Here is a 23,777-nt window from a genome sequence, read left to right as displayed (position 1 = left end):
CGCGGGCGGGGTCCAATGGGTGCCGGCTCCCGAGGAGAAGGCGGAGGAGAGGAGGAAGGAGGCGGACTCTGGGCCCCGGCCCCATTCATTGCCGCGGCCGGCCGGGCGGGGGTCCTGTGTTTTCGGAGCCATGGAGGCGCTAATTCCAGTTATCAACAAGCTTCAGGATGTCTTCAACACGGTGGGCGCCGACATCATCCAGTTGCCTCAGATCGTCGTGGTGGGAACGCAGGTAGGAGACGAGGGCGGCGTCCGCCCAGGCCAGAGCCCGGGGCGCGGGCCTGGTAGGGGCTGCGGCAGCGCCGGCTCCGAGCCGGCCTTTGCGGCCTGTGGGAGGAGGGCGCTGCTGGGGGCACCCGGGCTCTTCGGGCTGTGCCGCGCCTTTCCGCCCGGGGCAGGTTACTTCGGGCCTGGGAATCCGGGCCGGGTCGGGAGGCGAGGGGCGGAGCCGGCGCGGCGGGTCCCGGGGGCGGGCTAGTCGGGGGACGGACCGGCGAGCGGAACTGGAGCCCGCGGAGACCGGGCGCGGCTTGCCCTGCGGGCCGCTGCTTGGAAGGGCACCTGGGGGACGCGCTGGGCACGTGGGGCCACACTGGGCTCATGGCGGGCCAGCTAGCCCTTCTTCGGTTGGTTTTAGGGCGACAGGGTTTTTATTCCCCTTCTTGCCTTGCTCAGGGGCTCCGGAGTGAGTTTTGGAACCGCGGGGTCGGGGTTGAGAAGGCCGCTACTGTGTGGTACCTGAATGTTTTGCTGCAGTGCAATCCCTTCATGTTTTGAGGACGCCGAGGCAGTTAATAAAAAGCAACCCCCCTCCCCCCCGCCCCAAACCACCTGTATCTGGGTGTTAAGAAGGAATAACCAGTTTTTCTGCGTTGGCTGTGGTTTTTGTCTTCCATCCAAATTGAGCATCAGGTTCTCTGGTCTTTTCATATTGGGTGTCATAGATAACATAATTTTTTTATATGCAGAAAATGTTGGAAAAATAAATTATTTTTAGAGTGACAGGAGAAGTACAAGTTTCATTTTCTCTGCCTGCTGATTTTCTTGGTTTTAAAAGAATCGTAGGACTTTTATTAGAGTTCAGAGAAACGCATTTTAGAGCTTAGTATATTGATTTTAAGTGTTTTCATTTCTCAATGATCTTTTCTGTTGAGAAGGGGACAGTTTCCTCATTTTCTGTCGCTATATCTTGCTACAGTATTTTAGTGTAGAGTATAAATATTATGACAGGGAACTTAACGTTCAGAGTACCATGGAGTATATATATTCAAACCTTGGAAACCATAGACATCCTGTGCTTTTTCTTGCTTTTAAATAAAGTGGTAGAAATTATTTCAGAAACACATATACTTGGTCTGCTGTAGGATTGGTATAGATTCTGCTCACTCCTGCCTACATATATTGTAGTATTTGTAACTTATTTGTAATGATTGGACACTGAATCATCAATATAATATTAGGAGCAGTATTTTTATTTCACATATTTTGTTCACTGCTGCGTTCCTGTTTCTAGTTCTGGAACAGTCCCGGGGCGTGTAGTGAGTGCTCCATAAATACTTTGAATGAATGGATATTGTTCACTGTAACCAGATAATATTTTAAAACACTGGTACTTCTATCATCAAATGGATCTGTTTTTGAAAATACAATGAAAGGAGATGAACTAAATCTTCTTTGGTAGTAATTTGGAAGTGTTTCCTATCTGTGGACCAGAAACTTTCCATATACTTTTAAGAGATTCTCCATGCTTTCTAAGCTTGGAGAAGTAAAAGAATCAGGGCTATTGTGTGTCAGCATAAATAGTTTAAAATCAAGAAGGATTTTTCTTACACAAAATTGAGTTTCCTTTTTTTTTTTTCCCCAAAGTTTGTTTATTTAGAGAGAGAGGCAGACAAAGAGGGAGAGGGAGTATCCCAAGTAGGCTCTGTGGGATCAATGTGCAGAGCTGGCTGTGTGGCTTGAGCCCATGAAACTAAGATCATGACCTGAGCCCAAGTCAAGATTTAGGCACCTAACTGACTAAGCCATGGAGATGCCCCAAAATTGAGTTTATTTCCGTGAGTAAACCTGTTGGCAGAATTACACTTTGGAGTAGAGGAGTAAAGATCTCACTGTTAGGAAAATCATTAATGTTCTAGCAGAAACCATCCTAGTAGTGATACATGCCATATTTGCGTGTTGATGTTTGAAATTGCTCAGTAAGGAAATTAAGTTTGTGTGTGTGTTTTAAGTAGGCTCTCTGCCCAACATGGAGTTTGAACTTATAACCCTGAGATCAAGAGGCACATGCTGTACTGACTGAGCCAGCCAAGTACCCAGGGAAATTAGTTTTTAAAGATTTAATGAAGGTTATCTCCATTTGCGTCTTTATTAGCTGTACTTCAGTCCTTTATTATTCAGGTACAGAATTAATAAATAAGGTTAGAAACAGTGTCTCCCCCCCCCCCCATATTTTCATTATATTGAAAAAAATCACTTCTGTTTGACTTGAATACTAGTATACCACTACTTTGTCCTCTGTGCCGTTTAATGTTTTGTAATATAGAGCACATGCATTACATTCATATTTAATGGAGTAGTGTACGATATTATCCAAACATAATAATAAATGTTCTGACTGGTAAACTTCTCAGTGGCAGTGATGATCTCTTCATAATACGGGTAGAGCCTCTCTCTTACACATTAACTACACCTTAAGTGGCTGTAGGTCCCATTTTGTTGAACTTTTTTTAGAAGTGATTTGCAAACTTAGTATATGTAAGAATCACTTTGAAAATAAGTTCCTAGATTCCATCCCCAGAGATTTTGTTTTTCAAATCTAGGTTGGGCCAGGCACTACAGGTGATTCTGATGCAGATGATTCATAGATCCCAATTGAAAAGTGTATTAGTGAGTCTTTGATTTTAAAATGCATGAAACTAGAAAAGATAGGGAAGCTGAGCCTAAGGGCATACCACCATTGAGTAGCATGTTGATATATGTGGCATTCTTGCTAGTGTTTTAAATTTTGATTTGTTAAATTGCCCAAGTAATCCTTCTTTCAAGCCTATAGAGTTGGAAGAGTTGAGAAGGAATCATGTTTATAGCTGTAGATCATTCACAACTTTAATGGTTTTAGCTAAATAGTTTCTTGTTGTTGTTTTTTTCTTTAACTGAGATCATCTGTGTGGAAAGAACAGAAGAGGGGAGAGAAAAGGTTGATACTTTTAGACCATGGTGTACTTTGCAGGTGGAGAGGAGATAAGACTTAAACAACTTTTGTGACTCAACTTGGGAAATTTAATCACTATTTTTTTAAGTTGAGAATAAGGGGGTGCCCTCCCAGGTATGTAATCTAAACCAGCACCCAGGGGCGCCTGGGTGGCTCAGTCAGTTAAGCGGCCGACTTCGGCTCAGGTCACGATCTTGCGGTCCGTGAGTTGGAGCCCCGCGTCAGGCTCTACTGACCGCTCAGAGCCTGGAGCCTGTTTCAGATTCTGTGTCTCCCTCTCTCTCTGACCCTCCCCCGTTCATGCTCTGTCTCTCTCTGTCTCAAAAATAAATAAACGTTAAAAAAATTTAAAAAAATTAAAAAAAAAACAAAAACAAAACACCAGCACCCAGTATAGGAATCCTAGTAACCTGACAGTAACCTGAGACTCAAGAGTTGCTAGTAATGAACTTTTCACTTTACCTTTCATTTCAGTGATTTCAGCATTCTACCTTTAGGAATTCAGAAAGGAATCTTGGGTTTTAAATGACCAGTTTGCAAACCAACATTTTTTTTCTAACATTTTAAAATATAATTTATGTAACATAAAATCACCATTATAGAATGTACAGCTCATTGGTTTTTAGTATATTCACAAGTTGTGCAACCATCACCATCTAATTCCAGAACATTTTTTTTTTCCAGAACATTTTTATTATGCAAGAAAGAAACTCTGTACTCATTAGCAGTCATTCCTCATTTCATCCTTCCCCTGTCCCATCCCCTGGCAACCACTAATCTACTTTCTGTCTCTATGGATTTGCTATTCTGGACATTTCATATAAATAGAATCATACAATATGTGGCTCTTTGTGTCTGGCTTCCTTTGCTCAGCATGATGTTTTTAAGTTCATCCATGTATTAATACTTCATTACTTTTTTTTTTTTTTGAAAGAGAAAGGGAGCTTGTGTGCATGGGGGGAGGAACAGAGGGAGAAGGAGAGAGAGAATCTTAAGGAGGCTCCACATCCAGCAAGAGCCTACACGGGGCTCCATCTCACGACTATGAGATCATGACCTGAGCCAAAATTAAGGGTCAGATACTTAACGAACTGAGCCGCTCAGGTGCCCCAGTACTTCATTACTTTTTATGGCTAAATAATATTCCATTGTATACATATGCCACATTTTGCTTATCCATTCTAGTTGATGAATATTGGGTTGTTTCCATTTTTTGGTTATGATGGAGAGTGCTATGAACATTGTTTGCAAGCTTTTGTCTGGACATGTTTTCAGTTCTCTTGGATATACAGTAAAACCTTGGATTGCGAGTCACTTGTTCTACGAGTGTTCCATAAGACGAGCAAACATTTCTAATAAATTTTAACTTGAAAAATGAGCAGTGTCTTGCAGTATGAATAGTATGTGATGATGAAAATCGCATGATCGCAACTGAGCCAATGGTTCTTGAAATTCGCTTTGATATATGAGTGCTTTGGATTACAAGCATGTTTCCAGAAAGAATTATGCTCTCAAACCAAGGTTTCACTTATGAGTAGAATTGCTGTGTCATTTGGTAACTCTTGTTTAACTTTGAGAAACTGCCACATTGTTTTCCAGTGCGGCTGTACTATTTTACATTCCTTCCATCAGTGTTTGAGGGTTTCAGTTTCTGCACATCCTCACCAACTCTTGTTACTATCTTTTTATTTTTATTTATTTTTTTAATGTTTATTTTTGAGAGGGAGAAAGTGACAGACTGCGAGTGAAGGAGGGACTGTAGAGAGAGCGGGAGACACAGAATCTGAAGCAGGCTCCAGGCTCCTTGCTGTCAGCACAGAGCCCGACGTGGGGCTTGGACCCATGGACCGTGAGATCATGACCTGAGCTGAAGTCAGATGCTTAACCAACTGAGCCACCCAGCTGCCCTGTTATCATCTTTTTTAAAAAACTGCTAAATCATCCTAGAATTCTTTTACTTTAAAAAAAGCATACCCTGCCCCCAGCACTGCTATCTACATTTTAGTTCCTGAAATCTTGCTCTCTCCTGCTGGATGTGCCTTCATTTGTCCTGTGTTCTTAGAGGTGATAATTTCATGAAGTTTAGTAATTTGGTGCTAAATATTGATCATAGATTTCATTCCTGTATTGTTTTCTTGTGCATGTTCTTAGGTAAACTTATATATTTTCTCTTTTTTTTTCTAGTTTCTTTGTATAGTTCATGTGCTGCTTCCCTTTTTTTTAAACTTAAAAACGAGGTGAAATTTCTGTAACATAAAACTTGCCATTTTAGAGGGTACAGTTCAGTGGCATTCAGTATATACATAATGTTGTGCAATCACCACCTTCTTCTAGTTCCAAAACATTTTTACCACCCAAAAGAAAATTCCATGCCCATTAAGCAGTTACTTCCTGTTCCTCCGTTCCTCCAGGCCCTGTAAACCATCAATCTTCTTTCTGTCTCTGTGGATTTACCTATTCTGGCTATTTCATAGAAATGGAATCATAAAATATGTTACCATTTATGTCTGACTTCTTTCACTACAGATAAAAAATGTTAAAAAGATAAGAAAAATAAGTGCACCTGGGTGGCTCAATTGGCTAAGCATCCGACCCTTGATTTCAGCTCAGGTCATGATCTCACTGTTGTGAGATTGAGCTCCATGTTGGGCTCCGCACTAGGTGTGGAGCATCCTTAAGATTCTCTCTCTCCCTTTCCCCCTCACCTGCTTGCTTGCATGCTTTCTCTCTCTCAAAAAAAATATTAAGAAAAATAAAGAAAAATCACATTTATCTGTTGTATTAATATCAAAGAATTAAGAAGTGTCTCTTATAAAATGAAAAGTGAAAACTTAGTAAAAATTGAATCAGTTTTGGGTAATGTGTCATGAATGAATGCTACTCCCAACTGATGGTGGTTATCAGAGAGAAAACGCTAAAAATATGACAAAGCCTTTTCAGTGAAAGGCTCAATCTCACAGTATAAATCCAAAGTACTGTAGATTTCAGTACAGTACAATTCGGAAGAAACTAAAAGATGACACTGAGACCAGGCACACAAATCTCTAACCCTTGAATATATAGATATTGCATCAATTTGAGGATTATGTGAGGATGAAAAAAGCAGAAGGCATAGGGGTGCCAAGTGGGTCATATTTTCAGAGTAAGCCACCTGTGACTTGCCATACTGGAAGTTCTATAGCCACTTACCTTCCTAGAATGAGCGCAGACATTGGTTGTTTAAATCACCAGGGGAAAACACGCACCGATCTAGCCAGTTGTAGAGGAAGCCAATATTATTTATAATAGATAAAAAATGAGAATCTATAAACATGTTTGGTTTGTTTGCGAGTCTGTTGACGTAATTTTTGTAATTGAAATATAATTGGCATACAGCATTGTATTAGTTTCATGGGTACAACATAATGAACATATATATATGTATATATGTGTGTACATATATGTATATATATGTGTGTATATATATATATATATATAGTGAAATGATCACAATAAATCTAGTTAATACTCATCACCACACATAGTTGCATTTTTTTCTTATGAAAATGTAAGATTTACTCTTAGCACCTGTCAAATATATAGTACAATATTATTATCTGTAGTCACCATACTGTACATTATATCCCCAGGACTTACTTCATTAGAAGTTTGTACCTTTGACCACCTTCACCCATTTCACTCACCCCTTGCTTCTGAGAGCTGCTAAGCTGTTCCCAGTATGTATGACTTTCTTTTTGCCTTTTTTTAGATTCCACATGTAAGTACGATCATATGATATTTGTCTTTGGTTTATTTCACTTGGTATAATGCTGTCAGAGTCCTTCCATTTTGTTGCAAATATCAACACTTCTTTCCTTTTTTATGGCTGAATAATATTCCATTGTGCAGATGTGTATATATTAGAGTAGTCTTTTAAGATCTTTTGTATTTCTGTGGTAACAGTTGTAATATCTCTTTTATTTCTAATTCGAGTTCTCTTTTTTTGTGGCAGGTCTGGTTAAAGGTTTGTCTATTTTTTTCTTTTCAAAAAAGCAGCTCTTAGTTTCACTGATTTTTTTTCTTCCTGTTGTCTTTTTAGTCTCTGTTTCATTTACATCCACTTTGATCTTTGATATTTCCTTTACTAATTTTGGATTTACTCTTCCTTTTCTAGTTCCTTGAGATGTAAAGTTAGATTGTTTATTTGCTATCTTTTTTGTTTATTAATACAGGCATTTATCACTATGAAATTCTCTGTTAGAACTGCTTGTGCAGTTTTGGTATGTTATATTTCCATTTTCATTTGTTTCAAGCTATTTTTTAATTTTATTTTTTCATCCATTGGTTAATAGCATGCTTTTTAATCTCCACATACTTGTGAATTTTTCAGTCTTGTACTTGATTCCTGGTCATAGTATTGTAGTTGGAAAAGGCGTTTGATATAATTTCAGCATTCTTAAACTTACTAAGAATTTAATTAGGCCACTATTTTTGTGGCCTAATCCATGATCTATCCTGGAGAGTGTTCCATATATGCTTGAGAAGGATGGGTATTCTGTTGCTTTTGGATGGAATGTTCTGTGTGTATCTCTTAAGTCCATCTGGTCTAATGTGTTTTTTTCCTTAAATTTTAAGTCCAAGACACTTAACTTACAGTGTTATAATGTGGTTTCAGGTGTATCACAATTCTGTACATTAGTGCTCATCATGACAAGCGTTCTCTTAAACCCCTTTACCTATTTTGCCCATTCCCCCCTGCTACCCACCTCACACCATGGGTTCTTTATATTTAAGAGTATGTTTCTTTGTCTCTTTTTTTCTTTGCTTCATTTCTTAATTCCACATATGTGTGAAATCATATGGTATTTGTCTTTCTCTGACTTATTTCATTTAGCATACTCTTTCCGTGGTGTGTGTGTGTGTGTGTGTGTGTGTGTACGTGTGTGTACACCTCTCTCTGTCTGTCCGTCCTGTCTCTGTCTTTATCCATTCCTCTACAGATGGTCACTTGGGCTGCTTCCATAATTTTGCTTTTGTAAATAACGTGGCAGAAAATGAAAGGGTGCATGTCTTTTCAAATTAGTGTTTTTGTATTCTTTGGGTAAATACCCAGCAGTGGAATTATTGGATCATATAGCAATTCTATTTTTTTTTATTTTAAAAAGTGTTTTTTGATGTTTACTTATTTATGAGAGAGACAGTGCGCATATGAGCAGGGGAAGAACAGAGTGGGGGGACAGAGGATCTGAAGGGGGCTCTGCACTGACAGCAGAGAGCCTGACGTGGGGCTCAAACTCACAATCGTGACCTAAGCCGAGTTAGACACTTAACCTATTCAGCCACCCAGGCATCCCTTGCCTATTCTTAAATTGGATTTTTTGCTTTTTTTTTTTTTTTTTTTTTTTTTTTGGTGTTAAGTTGTAGAAATTCTTTATATTTTTTGGATACTAAACCTTTATCGGATATGTCCTTTGCAAATATCTTCTCCCATTCAGTAGATTGTGTTTTAGTTTTGTCAACTGTTTTCCTTTGCTGTGCAGAACTTTTTATTTTGATGTAGTCCCAATAGTTTATTTTTACTTTTATTTCCCTTGCCTTAGGAGAATGTCTAGAAAAATATTGCTATGACAGATGTCGAGAGAAATTACTGCCTGTGCTCTCTTCTAGGATTTTTATGGTTTCAAGTCTCACAGTTAGGTCTTTAATCCATTTTGAATGTATTTGTGTGTATGGTGTAAAATAGTGGTCCAGTTTGATTCTTTTGCACGTAGCTGTTCAGTTTTCCCTACACCATTTGTTGAGAAGAGACTATCTTTTTCCAGCTGCGTATTCTTCCCTTCTTTGTTATAGATCAGTTGACCATCATGGATTTATTTCTGGGCTCTCTATTCTGTTGATCTTTGTATCTGTTTTTGTGCCAGTACCATACAGTTTTGATTAGTACAGTTTTGTATTGTATATTGAAATCTGGGATTGTGATATTTCCAGTTTTGTTTTTGTTTTTGTTTTTGTTTTGTTTGTGTTTGCTTTGGCTATTCAGGGTCTTTTGTGGTTCCATACAAATTTTAGGATTATTTGTTCTACTTTTGTGAAAAGAGATGGTATTTTGATAGGGATTGCATTAAATCTGTAGATTGCTTTGGGTATATGGACATTTTAACAATATTTGTTCTTCCAATCCATGACCACAGAATGTCTTTCCAATTGTTTGTGTCATCTTCAGTTTCTTTCATCAGTGTTTTATAGTTTTCGGAAAGCAGGTCTTTTACCTCTTTGGTTGTTTATTCCTAGGTATTTTATTATTTTGGGTACAATTGTAAATAGGATTGTTTTCTTACCTTCTTTCTGTCGCCTCGTTATTAGTGTATAGAAATGCAACATATTTCTGTATGTTGATTTTATAATCGGCAGCTTTCCTGAATTCATTTATTAGTTCTGGTAGATTTTTGGTGGAGTCTTTAGGGTTTTCTATGTATAGAATCATGTCATTTGCCAATAATGAAAATTTTACTTTTTTCTTACCAATCTGAATGGCTTTTACTTCTTTTTCTTGTCTAATTGCTGTGGGTAGGACTTCCAGTACTATATTGAATAAAAGTGGGGAGATTGGACATCCTTATCTTGTTTCTGATCTTAGTGAGCTTTTCCTCATTGAGGATGTTGTTAGCTTTGGATTTTTCGTACATGGCCTTTATTATGTTGAGTATGTTTCCTCTAAACCTACTTTGTTGAGGGTTTTTTTTTTTTTATCATAAATGGATGTTGTACTTTGTCAAATGATTTTTCTTTCTCTATTGAAATGATCATATTATTCTTATTGTTTGTTTTGTTGATGCGATTGATTGATTTGTGGATATTGAACCACCTTTGCATCCCAGAAATAAATCCCACTTGATCGTGGTGAATGACTTTTTTAATGTATTGTTGGATTCAGTTTGCTAATATTTTGTTGAGGTTTTTTACATCTATGTTCATCAAAGATATTGGCCTATAGTTTTCTTTTTTTGTAGTGTCTTTATCTGGTTTTGGTATCAGGGTAATGCTGGCCTCATAGAATGAATTTGGAAGCTTTTCTTACTCTTCTATTTTTTGGAATAGTTTGAGAAGAATAGGTATTAACACTTATTTAAACGTTTGGTAGAATTCACCCTTGAAGCCGTCTGGTCTTGGACTTTTGTTTGTTGGGAGTTTTTATTACCAATTCAATTTTGTTACTAGTAATTGGTTTGTTCAGATTTTTTCTTTCTTCCTGGTTCAGTTTTGGAAGATTGTACATTTCTAGGAATTTATTCATTTCTTCTAGGTTGTCAATTTGCTGGCATACAATTTTTTTTTTGTAGTAATCTCTCATGACCCTTGTATTTCTGTGGTGTTGTTTCTCTTTCATTTCTGATTTTATTTGTGTCCTTTCTTTCATTCTTGATGAGTCTGACGAAAGGCTTATCAATTTTTGTTTATATTTTCAGAGAACCAGCTCTTGGTTTCATTGATTTTTTTGTGTGTGTTTTATCAGTCTCTGTTTCATTTATTCCTGCTCTAACCTTTATTGTTTCTTTTCTTCTATTCACCTTGGGCTTTGTTCTTGTTATAGTTCCTTTAGGTGTAAGGTTAGATTATTTGAGATTTTTCTTATTTCTTCACGAGACCTGTATCCTGTAAATTTCCCTTTTAGAATAGCTTTTGCTGTGTTTAAAGATTTAGACCATTGTGTTTATATTGTCATTTGTCTCCATGTATATTTTGATTTCCTCTTTGATTTCTTTATTGACCCATTGGGTGTTTATTAGCATGTTGTTTAGCATCCACATGTTTGTGTGGTTTTTTTTCCTTTTTTTCCTTGTAATTCATTTTTAGTTTCATATTGTTATAGTCAGAAAAGAACCATGATACGATTTCAGTTTTCTTAGCTTTACTGATACTTGTTTTTATAGCCTTACATGTGATCTCTCTTGGTGGATGGATGTTCCAACAAAAGGATGTGTATTCTGTTTTTGAATGGAATGTTCTGTATATATTTGTTAAATCCATCTGGTCTAACGTGTCATTCAGACACTGTTTCTTTATTGAATTTCTGCCTAGATTATCTGTCCATTGATGTACGTGGGATGTTAAAGTCCCCTACTACTGTTGTATTACTATTAGTTTTTCCTTTTATGTTTTAATATTTGCCCTTTGTGTTTAGGTGCTCCAATTTTGGGTGGGTAGATACTTATATAATCCCTCTTGTGGGATTGACTCCTTTATCATTGTGTAATGCCCTTCTTTGTCTCTTGTTCCAGTCTTTGTTTTATTATTTATTTATTTATTTATTTATTTATTTATTTATTTATTTATTTTTTCAGCGTTTGTTTATTTTTGGGACAGAGAGAGACAGAGCATGAACCGGGGAGGGGCAGAGAGAGAGGGAGACACAGAATCAGAAACAGGCTCCAGGCTCTGAGCCATCAGCCCAGAGCCTGACGCGGGGCTCAAACTCACGGACCGCGAGATCGTGACCTGGCTGAAGTCAGACGCTTAACCGACTGCGCCACCCAGGCGCCCTACAGTCTTTGTTTTAAAGTCTGTTTTGTGTCATGTTAAGTATTGCTACTCCAGGTTTTCTTCATTTCTATTTGCATGGTATATCTTTTACTGTACTTTGATTTTCGTTTTTACATGTGTTAGGTTTGGAGTGAGTCTCTTGTAGGCAGTATATAAATGAGTCCCTTTTTTTTAATATCCATTTCACCACCCTATGTCTTTTGATCAAAGCATTTAGTCTCTTTACATTTAAAATGATTATTCATAGGTGTGTACTTATTGCCGTTGTTTCCTGGTCGTTTTTGTAGTTCATCTCTGTTCCTTTTCATTTGCTCTCTTTCCTTGTCATTGATGACTTTCTGTAGTGTTATGCTTGATTTTCTTTCTCTTTATTTTTTTGTGTATCTGTTATAGGTTTTGGGTTTGTAGTTACCTTGAGATTCATATATAGGATACTAAGTATATATCAGTCTGTATTAAGTTGGTGGTCATTTAAGTTCGAATACCTTCTTTCTTTTTTTCTTAATGTTTGTTTTTGAGAGGGGAGGAGGGGCAGAGAGAGAGAGAGAGGGACAGAAGATCTGAAGCAAGCTCTGCACTGACAGCAGTGAGCCAGATGTAGGGTTCGAACTCAAACTGCGAGATCATGCTCTGAGCTGAAGTCAGACACTGAACTGGCTGAACCACCTTGGTGCCCCAGTTCGAACACATCCTTAAAAAGTAAAGCTTTTTTATTTCTTCCTCTATGTTTTGTGTATATGTTGTCATTTTATGCATAATTTTCTTATTTCTAATAATGTCCTCTCCCACTCCCCCCACCCCCATTTATAGAAGTCACTTTATCACTTTTTATAAGGCTGGTTTAGTGGTGATGAACTTCTTTAACATTTGTCTGAGAAACACTTTATCTCTCCTTCAATTCTGAATTGACCTCGGCAGGTTGAGTATTTTTGGTTGTGGTTTTTTTCCTTTCAGCACTTGGAATATATCATGCCATTCCCTTCTGGCCTGTAAAGTTTCTGCTGAAAAATCTGCTCATAGCCCTATGCAATTTCCCTTCTACATAACTCTTTTCTTCTTTCCTGCTGTTCTTAAAAGTCTCTTTAATTTTTGCCATTTAAATTGTTATATTGTCTTGGTGTGGCCTCCTTGAGTTCATCTTATTTGGAACTCTTTGGGCTTCCTGAACCTGGATGTCTGTTTCCTTCCGTAGGTTAGGGAAGTTTTCACTTAATGTTTCTTCACATCATTTTCTGCCCTTTCTGCCCCTTCCTTCCTTCCTTCCTTCCTTCCTTCCTTCCTTCCTTCCTTCCTTCCTTCCTCTTTCTTTCTTTCTTTCTTTCTTTCTTTCTTTCTTTCTTTCTTTCTTTCTTTCTTTCTTTCTTTCTTTCTCTTCTCCTTTTGGGACCCCCATAATGTGAATGTTTATTTGCTTGATATTATCCAAGGATCCCTTAGCCTTTACCATTTTTTAAAATGCTTTTTTCTCTTTGCTGTCCAATTTGGGTGTTTTCCAGTACCCTGTTTTCCAGATGCTGATCTGGTCTTCTTTATGTACTCTAATGTGCTGTTGATGTTTTCTAGTGTATTTTCCATTTTAGTTTCTGTTTTTTTCAGATTTGATTGGATCTTTTTTGTATTTAGTTTTTCTGAGGTTTTGCTTTTTTCTTTCATTCAGAGCATATTCTTCAGTCTCTCATTTTGCTTGACTTTGTAGGTGTCAAGCTACTTTTGTAGCTTGTAGGTGTGACAGCTACTTTTCCTAAACTTGAAGGAGTGGTCTTGAGTATAATCATACCCTGTGTACACTGTGTGTGCCAGGTGACTTTGGCTGGCTGGAGCTGTATCTGGAGTGGGCTGGGGTTCCTGGGGCACTCTGTGCTGGGGCTGCCCTGGAAGGATGGCCAGCATGGAAGTGGGCATGGGATAGGGTGGTCCTGGGGCTTTCCACTCAGAGGGTGTCCTGGCAGGACAGCTGAAGTTGAGGGGAGTGCAAGCTAGAGGGTCCCAGATCTCTCTTTGCAGAGGGTGCTCTGGTGAGACAACTAAAGCTGAAGTGGATGTGGGCTGGTCCCTGGGTTCTCCACACAGATGGTGCCCTGGCAGGATTGCTGAAGCTAAAATGGGAACAAGCTGGTATGTCTGGGGGTATTTAGTGCCGAGGCACCTTGGCAGGGCAGTTGGAGCCATGGCTTGTGTGGTCCATGGTGTCCTGTAGTGCTCTCTGCCAAGGGTGCCCTAGCAAGCTGTCTGGAGCCAAAGTGGTATGGGCCTGTAGTGTTTTGCAGTGCTTTGTGCCTATGTTATGTTGACACGACAGCTGGAGCTGTAGTGAGTGCCCAGCAAGGGTTCCTTGCAGTTGTGACACACTGGCGCCGCCTGGATGGGATGGCGATGTTTGCTGTGGTTTAGGGACCCAGTGCTCTCTGAGGCAGTAGGCTGGCTGTGGCACCTGGAACCCTATCCCTTTTGCACTATCAAGGTGGAGGATGGATGTAAACCGTGGCACTTGCCAGCCCCTCCCAATTGGAGAGAGTTCCGGGAGCTCCCCCATCATTTGGTGGAGTTGTATGCTGGATCTTTTATATACTAATTGCTTTTTTAAACCACAGCTTTTTCCTGTGCCCCAGGGCAGAACAGTCTGCTCTTGTATAGTCGCTTCATACTATCCCTCCCCACTTCAGTTCACAGCATTGAAGGTAGGGGTTCTCTTCCTTACAGTGTCTGGTTTCTCTGTCTCTCTTGCCATTTTCTATGTGTTCTGTGTTTTGTTGTGTAGCAGCTACTCAGTCAGCCCTCAGTTCTTTGGAGGAATTGCTGTATAAGTAAGTGTAGATTTGGTGTGTCTGTTGAGGGGGAAAGTTCAGCATCTTCTTAAGGTGCCATCTTGGACAGGACCCTTACTTATTGTCACATTTTAAATTTGTGGTATCTAATTGTGTTTTTTATTATATCTCCCTGATTACTAATGAATATGATCATTCTAAATTTTTTCTTACCCTTTGTGGTGCTGTTTTTGTGAGTTTCTGTTCCTATCTCTGCACATTATTTTCTAATAGATTATTCATCTTTTTCTCACTGATTTGTGGAAGTTATTTATACATTTTGCTTACTAGTTCTTTGTGAGTTAGAGGGATCACAAATATTTTCCTCTAATTTTTTTGTATGAGTAAAATTTTAATTTTACTGTAGTTGGACTGTCACTTTTTTTTTCTTTAGTTTGTACATTTTATGTAGTAAGGAGTCATTCTCTATCTCAAAGTCAGGAAAGTATACTTTAATATTCTCTAATTTGTAAAGTTAGAATTTTTATTTTAAATTTTTTTTTCAACGTTTTTTATTTATTTTTGGGACAGAGAGAGACAGAGCATGAGCGGGGGAGGGGCAGAGAGAGAGGGAGACACAGAATCGGAAACAGGATCCAGGCTCCGAGCCATTAGCCCAGAGCCTGACGCGGGGCTCGAACTCCCGGACCGCGAGATCGTGACCTGGCTGAAGTCGGACGCCTAACCGACTGCGCCACCCAGGCGCCCCTAGAATTTTTAAAATTTGTAATTCATCTTGAATTTTTCTCCTTTATTTTATTTTTCCATGGTTTTATTGAGGTGTTGTTTTTATAATGTGAAGTTTACCCACTTGAAATGTATAATCATTTGTTTTTAGCATGTCTATAGAGTTTTGCAACTCTCACCATAATTTACTTTTAGGTATTTCATTATCTTAAAAAGAGACCTTGTATCCATTAGTAGTCATTTCCATTTCCCTCTGCCCCTAGTGCTTGGCATCCACTTAATCCACTTTCGTGTCTGTTCTGGACATTTCATATAATCAGTATCAGATAATATGTGGTCTTTTGACTGACTTTTTTCACTTAGCATAATGTTTTTGAGGTTTATCCATATTGTAGCATGTATCAACACTTTATTTCTTTCTGTGACTGAAAAACTGGGCAGGGTTTTGCACACACAGATAATAGGTGAATGAGAGAGATCTGTGGTAAAGTCTTAAGGGACTGGAGAACCTTCATGAAACTTTGAAAACTAACCAAACAAAGCTCCTTTCTAAGACCAGTTCTCACAGTGAGAAGCAACTGAGAATACAACTGACCACCTCTGAAGAATACAGACAAAGGAAAGAGAAGATCCAGATAAAAGTGGTAGAGAGGAACAGAGACAAGTTACCAGAAAACAAAGAACTATATTTTTGAACACTATATGGAGACAAAAGGGAGTTTTCTTTTTTTTTTCTTTTTTTTTAAATTTTTTTTTTCAACATTTATTTTATTTTTGAGACAGAGAGAGACAGAGCATGAACGGGGGAGGGGCAGAGAGAGGGAGACACAGAATCGGAAACAGGCTCCAGGCTCTGAGCCATCAGCCCAGAGCCTGACGCGGGGCTCGAACTCACGGACAGCAAGATCGTGACCTGGCTGAAGTCGGACGCTTAACCGACTGCGCCACCCAGGCGCCCCTAAAAGGGAGTTTTAGAGTGTAAAGTTAGAATTGTTATTCTAGACCAAGTTTTTTCCTAAAGTTTAGAAAATGACTGTTATCAAATCTAATACAAAGTTTTTTAAAGAAAAATGAGACTCAGAATAACATTCTTGTTGACAAGAAAGTATACCAGAAAGACATGTTCGTGAAACAGATTAAAACAACTAGATATTAAGACAAAAGGCAAGATAAGGCATTAAATAACAAGTGTGTATAGGAGCAAATAAGAACTAGGTGGTAGAACTTACTGAAGTATTAGAAATGAAAGGAAATTTGTTTTAGAAATGAGGACAGCTTAGAAGTAAAACAAGAACAAATAAACATAACATATAGTACCTTGAGAGAGAAAGATGTTGAAAAGGAAGAAACATTAAAAATAAAAAAGGTAGGGAAGAGGTGTAAAAAGAATTTGACAGAGGGGCTCAGTCGATTAAGCATCTGACTCTTGATTTCAGCTTAGGTCTTGATCTCACACACAGTTCATAAGATTGAGCCCTGGGCGGCTGGCTCTGCACTGACAGCATGAAGCCTGCTTGGGATTCTCTCTCACCCTCTCTCTCTTTCTGCCCCTCCCCCACTTGCTCACATACTCGCTCTTTCTAAATATTAGAAAAAAAAATTGGGGGGTGGCTTCTGGGTGACTCAGTTGGTTAAGTGTCCAACTTTGACTCAGGTCATGGTCTCGCAGTACGTAGGTTTGAGCCCTGCGTTGAGCTCTGTGCTGACAGCTCGGAGCCTGGAGCCTGGTCAGATTCTGTGTCTCCCCCTCTCTCTGTTCCTCCTCTGCTCACGCTCTGTCTCTCTCTCAAAAATAAACATTAAAAAAAATAATTTGACAGACATTGACATATTGAAAACAGGCAAAGAAGATCCAACATGTGTATAATAGGAGCTCCCCCCCCCCCCCCATTATTTAGGATTTTTGCCTTTGTGGAAAATGTGAAAGTAAAAGTTGTACTAGTTGTGACTAAGGAAAAGTGTAGTACAGGAAAAACAATCTATACAGAAAATACTAATTATAAAGTTAAGACAAAATTTATAAGCATTTAAGATATATAAATAGAAATTAAGGTTTTTATATATTATTTGATTATTTATAATTTTTTTAACGTTTATTTATTTTTGAGACAGAGAAAGACGGAGCATGAGCAGGGGAGGGGCAGAGAGAGAGGGAGACACAGAATCTGAAACAGGCTCCAGGCTCTGAGCGGTCAGCACAGAGCCCAACGCGGGGCTTGAACTCACAGACCACGAGACCATGACCTGAACCAAAGTCGGACACTTAACCGACTGAGCCACCCAGGCACTCCTTGATTATCTATTTACTAGTCTTATATCTGTGTTAAATTTCCTGAGGGTGATCATTGAATATGGTTGTATGGAAGAATGCCCTTGTGCATGCCCTTAGAGACAGATATGCTATATTTTTTAGAGATGAAGTGTCATGGTGTATGTAACTAACTCAGATAGGACAACAAAAGAAAAAGGGGTGTGTGTGTGTGTGTGTGTGTGTGCGCGCGCGCGCGCACGCGCACATGCGTGTGTGTAGAAAGAGACATAAAGCATATGTGTCCAATGTTAATATTCATTGCATCTTTGTTAAGATATGAGCATTCACTGTTAATATTCTCAAAGCTCTTGTGGCTTTGAAATTTTCAAAATAAAAAGTTGGGAAATATTCAGAACAAAAGTGAAGTACTTATGGATAAAGAAGCTTTATAAGCTAATAAGAAATGTAAAATGCCAGCATTTGAACAATCACTGAAAAAATACAAAAAACCTTTAAACAAAATGATCCTTGACTTCAATAATAAAGTCATGTAAATTTAAACGAGCTGTGAGTGTTCATCTATCAAAGTAGCAAAGATTCAAAAAAGTGATAATGCCCACTGCTAATGGGGCTGCAGCAGATTGAATGCGAAGTGTAGCTTGGTTCCTGCCTTCTTGTGTGCAGTCTGACAGCATCTGTGAATGCTTCAAATCTCTGTGCTCTTTAATCTTTAGCTCTTTAGCAATTTCATTTAATGAACTAAATCCAGTGAAGTAATAGGATAAGTGAGTAAGGTTATATGTATAAACCATGTGCACTGTAGCATTGTTAATGGTAGCAAAAACCATTTAAATGTCCAAGTCAAGTTTGGCTTTACACACTGTAGAATACTATTTGACCATTAAACACAGATGTTAGTATATTGATATGGAATATTATCTGTGATTGCTACATCAAAAATAAAAGCCGGTTAGAGAAAAATACATGTAGTGCTACCCCATTTAAAGTAATATATTCTCATAGACATAGCATTACGTGCCAGTATTACAGGTTTTGAAAACCTGGTTGGGAGAGTATCAAAAAAAGTAGGAAAATTACAGGAGAGTGGGACTTTATTTGGGGGGGGGGCCGGGGGGAGAGTAGGACTTTAATCTCTCTTTTTGGAGTTTTTATTTTAAAGAAATAAAGATCATATAATATAAAATAAAACTAAACTTTCTTTAATTTTAAAAGTCTTTGCAGTAATTTTTTCTTTAATTTCTTTGTATGGTGCTTTGTCAGTGTAGTCTTATTAAGTTATTTAAAAAATCTATGTAGAAACTCATTTTGCTCTTGTGTATTCTGTTTTCAGAGCAGTGGAAAGAGCTCAGTGCTAGAAAGCCTAGTGGGGAGGGACCTGCTTCCCAGAGGCACTGGTATTGTCACCCGGAGACCTCTCATTCTGCAGCTAGTCCATGTTTCACCCGAAGATAAGAGAAAAACAACAGGAGAAGAAAATGGTAAATTTTAGAATCGGAATAAGAATTATTTAAAAATTCTTCATTTTTGCTTGAATCTTAAAAACACATTAGACCAGATTAGACCAGAAATTAGTGGTTGTAACAAAAGGAGAATTCCTGTGAAGAGAGGTGGAATGCATCATTTCTCATGTAAAGAAAAAAAACCAGTAAGTTTTGAGGACCATAAGTAGACTTGTTTGGAATACTACCTTTTTGGTAGTTCAGCTTATTAGTAAACTGTTGTTAATGTTTATGGAGAATTTAGTGAGATACTCAGTAAATAGAAATCAGTTATTTTAAAGAAAAATTTTTGTGTCTTTTGGAGTGTTTTAAGCTTTTTTCCCCTAGTGTTTAAAAACTTTTTACTTTTTTACTTTGATTTAGAAATTTAAATCATTTAGATTCTAGTTTAAAAATTTTAAATACACTTAAAATGACTTTGTTTTTTATTACAGCAGGGTTATCTCACCTTCCCTTTTCTGGTGTCACCATGTACTTGCTAATTTTGAATCTTTTGCCCTTCAAGCTAAGATGAATATTATTTTTAGAAAGAGTTTTGGTTTTTTATTTTTATCCTTTTTACTGTCCTTCTCTTGCCATGCTTACCTACATAGCACATACTATTTTGATTTTTAAGATCCACCCACTCCTCCAATAGCAAATGTGGAATATTTTTTTTTTTAATTTTTTTAACGTTTATTTATTTTTGAGACAGAGAGAGACAGAGCATGAACAGGGGAGGGGCAGAGAGAGAGGGAGACACAGAATCGGAAACAGGCTCCAGGCTCTGAGCTGTCAGCACAGAGCCCGACGCAGGGCTCGAACTCACGGACGGTGAGATCATGACCTGAGCCGAAGTCGGACACTCAACCGACCGAGCCACCCAGGCGCCCCAAATGTGGAATATTAAAATGAGAAAAACATGTACTGTCCTTTATAGCAGTTCTTTGGTTAAATTGAAAATATTTTGAGAAATGTTGTGTCTATCAGTGGATATTAAATTGCTTATTAAGCGTGTGTCCTATTTATATTAGTGAGGTTGGAATGTTTGATGAAAATAATATATTTAATCTTCCTTTTTTTAGTTCAGTGTTTGGCTCAGACTTTCTTATTTATAAGTCTGTAAAATAACTAATTACATTGGCAGCAGAGTACCATGTTTGTTACTCATCTGCAGAGATCTGTTTTCAATGCAGTTTGATTCTACTTAGATCCTCATCTAAGAAGGGATGATAGTATTGATGAAATTGAGGTTACTTTAAATTTTTTTCCTATTATTATAGGAGTATTGGTAGTGATAGCTTGGTTTTTTTTTTAAGTAGTAAAAAAAAAAAAACCTATCATGAGCATCTGCAATGACTATAGAAAGTTAATCACTGAAGCAAGTTAATGAAGTTTAGAGGTTAACAAGTAGTATTTTTGGATAGACTGCCAGAGGATATGTAGGAGCCTATTAATTAAGTGTATTAGGTAGCTTCTTGGTATATTATTCATCACTTTGTATTTCTATGATATTTGTTTAGTATTGAAATTCTAAGCCTCGAATTTAATCAGGTTGAACTAACCTATGATTCAGCTTCAAATATATAGAATAATACTTAAAATTTCATTCCTACTAACTTACATCATGAAGTATACCAGAAAACTTAAAATCAGACTTTAAGAAACTATATGGCATTAATTAGGTCTCTTTCTTTTAACCCTTTATTTTCTTCAGTCATCATGAAAAGGGCAAATGATAGATATCCTGTCTCTTAGAAACTGTAGATGTGGGTAGTGTTTGTAGAAAAAGGTGTACATTTCAGCCACAGAAGTGTCAGTTCCTCAGTATCTCTGCTCATATGTTCACCATGTTTTGTTGATATCTCTCAATTTAGTGGTTGGTCAGCAAATCTGCACATCTTACCTATATATATATATTTTTTTTTTCAAAGCTTAGTGTTTACATTTTATGTAAAAAAAAAACCTCACAATATTTTGTATTACTTAAGACACACTTAATCCTCACTTAAAATGACAACTCAGCTACCCAGAACACAAACTAGATTTCATAAATTTTGAGTATTAAATTTCATGTGTATTATTAATAATTAGCATAGTTCCTTAGTTTTCTCATCAGATCCTCTTTATACTCAGGGTAACCAATCTACCTGGCCATGAATCATTGTAACCCAGAGAAAATTAGAAACAAAGAAACAGGTAAACATTTAGTTAGCCAGAAGAGTATGAACCACCTGACAGTCTGATAAACCAGAGAGGAGAAAGTAAGGAAAACATAATCAGACAGGAAAACTTAAAAGAAAGAAAAAATCAGTTTCTAACCATTTTGGATAGGGATTTATAGCCTCAGAGGGCTTTGTTATGTAACAAAGGCTGAAGTTTGCAATAATAGGCTGATTTAGAGCAGTATATTTTAGGATGACATGGAGCAGAATAATCCATTTTATTTTTTCATTTTTTATTAAAAATTTTTTTTTAACATTCATTTCTGAGAGACAGAGACATAGCATGAGCGGAAGGGGCAGAGAGAGAGGGAGACAGAATCCAAAGCAAGCTCCAGGCTCCAGGCTCCAAGCTGTCAGCACAGAGCCCAACACAGGGCTCAAACCCATGAACTGTGAAATCATGACCTGAGCCAAAGTTGGACACTTAACCGACTCAGCCACTCAGGCGCCCCAGAATAATCCATTTTAGATACAGGTCCATCAAAACTGACTAAAATAAAATATCTTAATGTTTAATATGTGTAATTATCAGGAAATTTTATGTAATGTGGAATCCTTCATTCTGTCAGCCAAGTAGGATAATTGAGGTGTCAGTATATTTATATAGTATTTCTCAGCTTGCTCCCCCTTTTGCCAATGTGAAAGAATTTTCTGATAAAATCTTACTAAAAATAGATTCACACTGATTTAGTTTGAACTTTCAACTTCACATTTATCTTTCATATATTTTTAAGAATCAGTCTTTTTTCAGATTTCCTTTTAGACAAAATCCAAAAATAGCATGTTGATTAAAGACCAAAATTGTTTTTATGGTGTTCTTTTTAAATTCAGTATGTATTTTAAAGAAAATAATCCCTTATAAAAAGCTCATTCTTCATGAATAGGGTAAATACTCATATATATTTACTTTTGAGGTTTTGGAAAATGTGTTTGGTATGCTTTGTAGATTTTTTTGTGCCAGGCAATTTATCTTTTCCTACATATCAAATATTTATGGCAGATTTTTGGAGAGTGAATCAATTTTAATCCGGTTGTGTTAGAACTAGAAACCAGAAGTAATACAGTTAGCTGTGATGGAAAATACTAGCAAATTATGGCACGTGGTATGCTTCATTTATATCACTTAAAACATATATATCCCTTTAGGTATTTACTATTAATTGTAATGGGAATTACAGTTGTAAATTTTGAAAAATTGGATGCTCCGTGCATTTGAAATGTGTTCAGGTTTCTGCAGATTTGACTTTTTAAAAAGGTTTAAAATACTAGGGTTAAGCATTAAACTTATCATTCTGTGCTGTTTCTCTTTAACTGCAGACCCTGCTACATGGAAAAACTCAAGACACCTTTCTAAAGGTTTCCTTTATCCATTGTTTTTGGCCCTTTTTTTTCTAGTATGCCTGCATGTGTGCTTACGTACTCTTACAGGCTGTGTGCATTATTTTTCTTCCATTTTTATTTGCCTATCCACATTGATTGTAGGTGGTTCTTGTTACCTTTTGGCATTGCATCAGAATGCAGGGTTTTTTTTGGTGGTGAATGTAATTTATTTTATTTTTATTTTTAAAAACATGCTTGTTAAGCCAGACCTCTTTTAAACGATAAGGTAAATTAACCTCCCCCCCCCCCCCCCCACTTTGGTACGTAGTAGCTGTCTCTGTGAGTTCTGTTCACCTAGATTACTCCAGTCCTCCAATGAGACTTCTTGGAAGAAGGTACTAAGCTTCAAGTAGGTGAGCATTTTATTAGCAAAAAGGATCCAGTTTTATTTACTTATTTCCACTAAAGAATTGAATCACTTTTTCTTCAATATTTATTTAACTATCTTTTAGTCATTTTTATTTTGATTTCAGGTGACCGATATGAGTTATTCATGCACTCAGTCATTAGGATACTTAGAACTCTGAATTTGGCAAAAGCAGAATAGCTGTGCTTAGGGGAGGCAGTTTGGTTACTTTTCTACAATTAAACATTTCTAGTTTTTCTGAGAAAAATAGAACAAAACTTGCTCGCCAAGATTTAGACCACTTGAAACAGTGCCCACAGTGAATTATATTTTCCTTTTTTTTCAGGAAGTGCAGGAAGAACAGACCTATTACTGGAAACTCATGGAGAGTAGCGACTCCATACAGTACATATGCTAGGGTCTGTCTGTCTCCTCCCACCCACAAACACTCATTTCATTGCTTTCTAACCTTCATTTCCAAGGGAAAACATAGTCTTGGCCCTGGTGGGAAAATCACCTTGAAAGTACATATAAGTTACAGGATAATTTTGTACTACTGAGAGAACTCTTTAAAGGAACAGCAAATTGTGACTTTATAGGTAACCAGCAGGAAACCAAATTTAAAAGAAAAAAGTTTCATTTACATATTGCAAATTTTTACCTTGAGTTATTTGTGTAAATCTATTACATGTGCTTTTTGCATTACTCAGTAGGATTCTTAGTTTTTCTTCTGTTAGCCATTTGCTTGAGTTACTTTCGTTGTATAAACTGCTTTTATGTGTAAGATATTTAAAAACAAAGCATATGCTTTTACCATAATATAATTACATACAAAATATGAAGAGAAATGAACA

The 23,777-nt window shown here is 37.4% G+C and overlaps 1 protein-coding gene across 9 annotated transcripts in view; it reads left to right on the top strand.

Annotated features, from left to right (window-relative positions):
* Positions 1-23,777, top strand: part of DNM1L (dynamin 1 like) — a 49,307-nt gene continuing 25,530 nt past the window's right edge. For 3 of the 9 annotated variants that reach the window (XM_040488457.1, XM_040488456.1, XM_040488453.1), the window contains exons 1-3: positions 7-232; positions 18,825-18,972; positions 22,515-22,553. In XM_040488457.1, coding sequence (XP_040344391.1) covers positions 131-232; positions 18,825-18,972; positions 22,515-22,553 — 289 coding nt within the window. In that variant the 5' untranslated portion in view covers positions 7-130. Of the gene's footprint in view, positions 233-18,824; positions 18,973-22,514; positions 22,554-23,777 lie in introns of all 9 variants that reach the window. The other 6 variants (XM_040488458.1, XM_040488455.1, XM_040488454.1 and 3 more) reach the window with 4 other exon arrangements.

The sequence above is a fragment of the Herpailurus yagouaroundi genome, unplaced genomic scaffold (assembly GCF_014898765.1).
Source record: "Herpailurus yagouaroundi ecotype Mexico unplaced genomic scaffold, PumYag 166, whole genome shotgun sequence".
In the NCBI taxonomy this organism is placed as follows: domain Eukaryota; kingdom Metazoa; phylum Chordata; class Mammalia; order Carnivora; family Felidae; genus Herpailurus; species Herpailurus yagouaroundi.
This window is presented reverse-complemented; position numbering and strand designations above follow the sequence as displayed.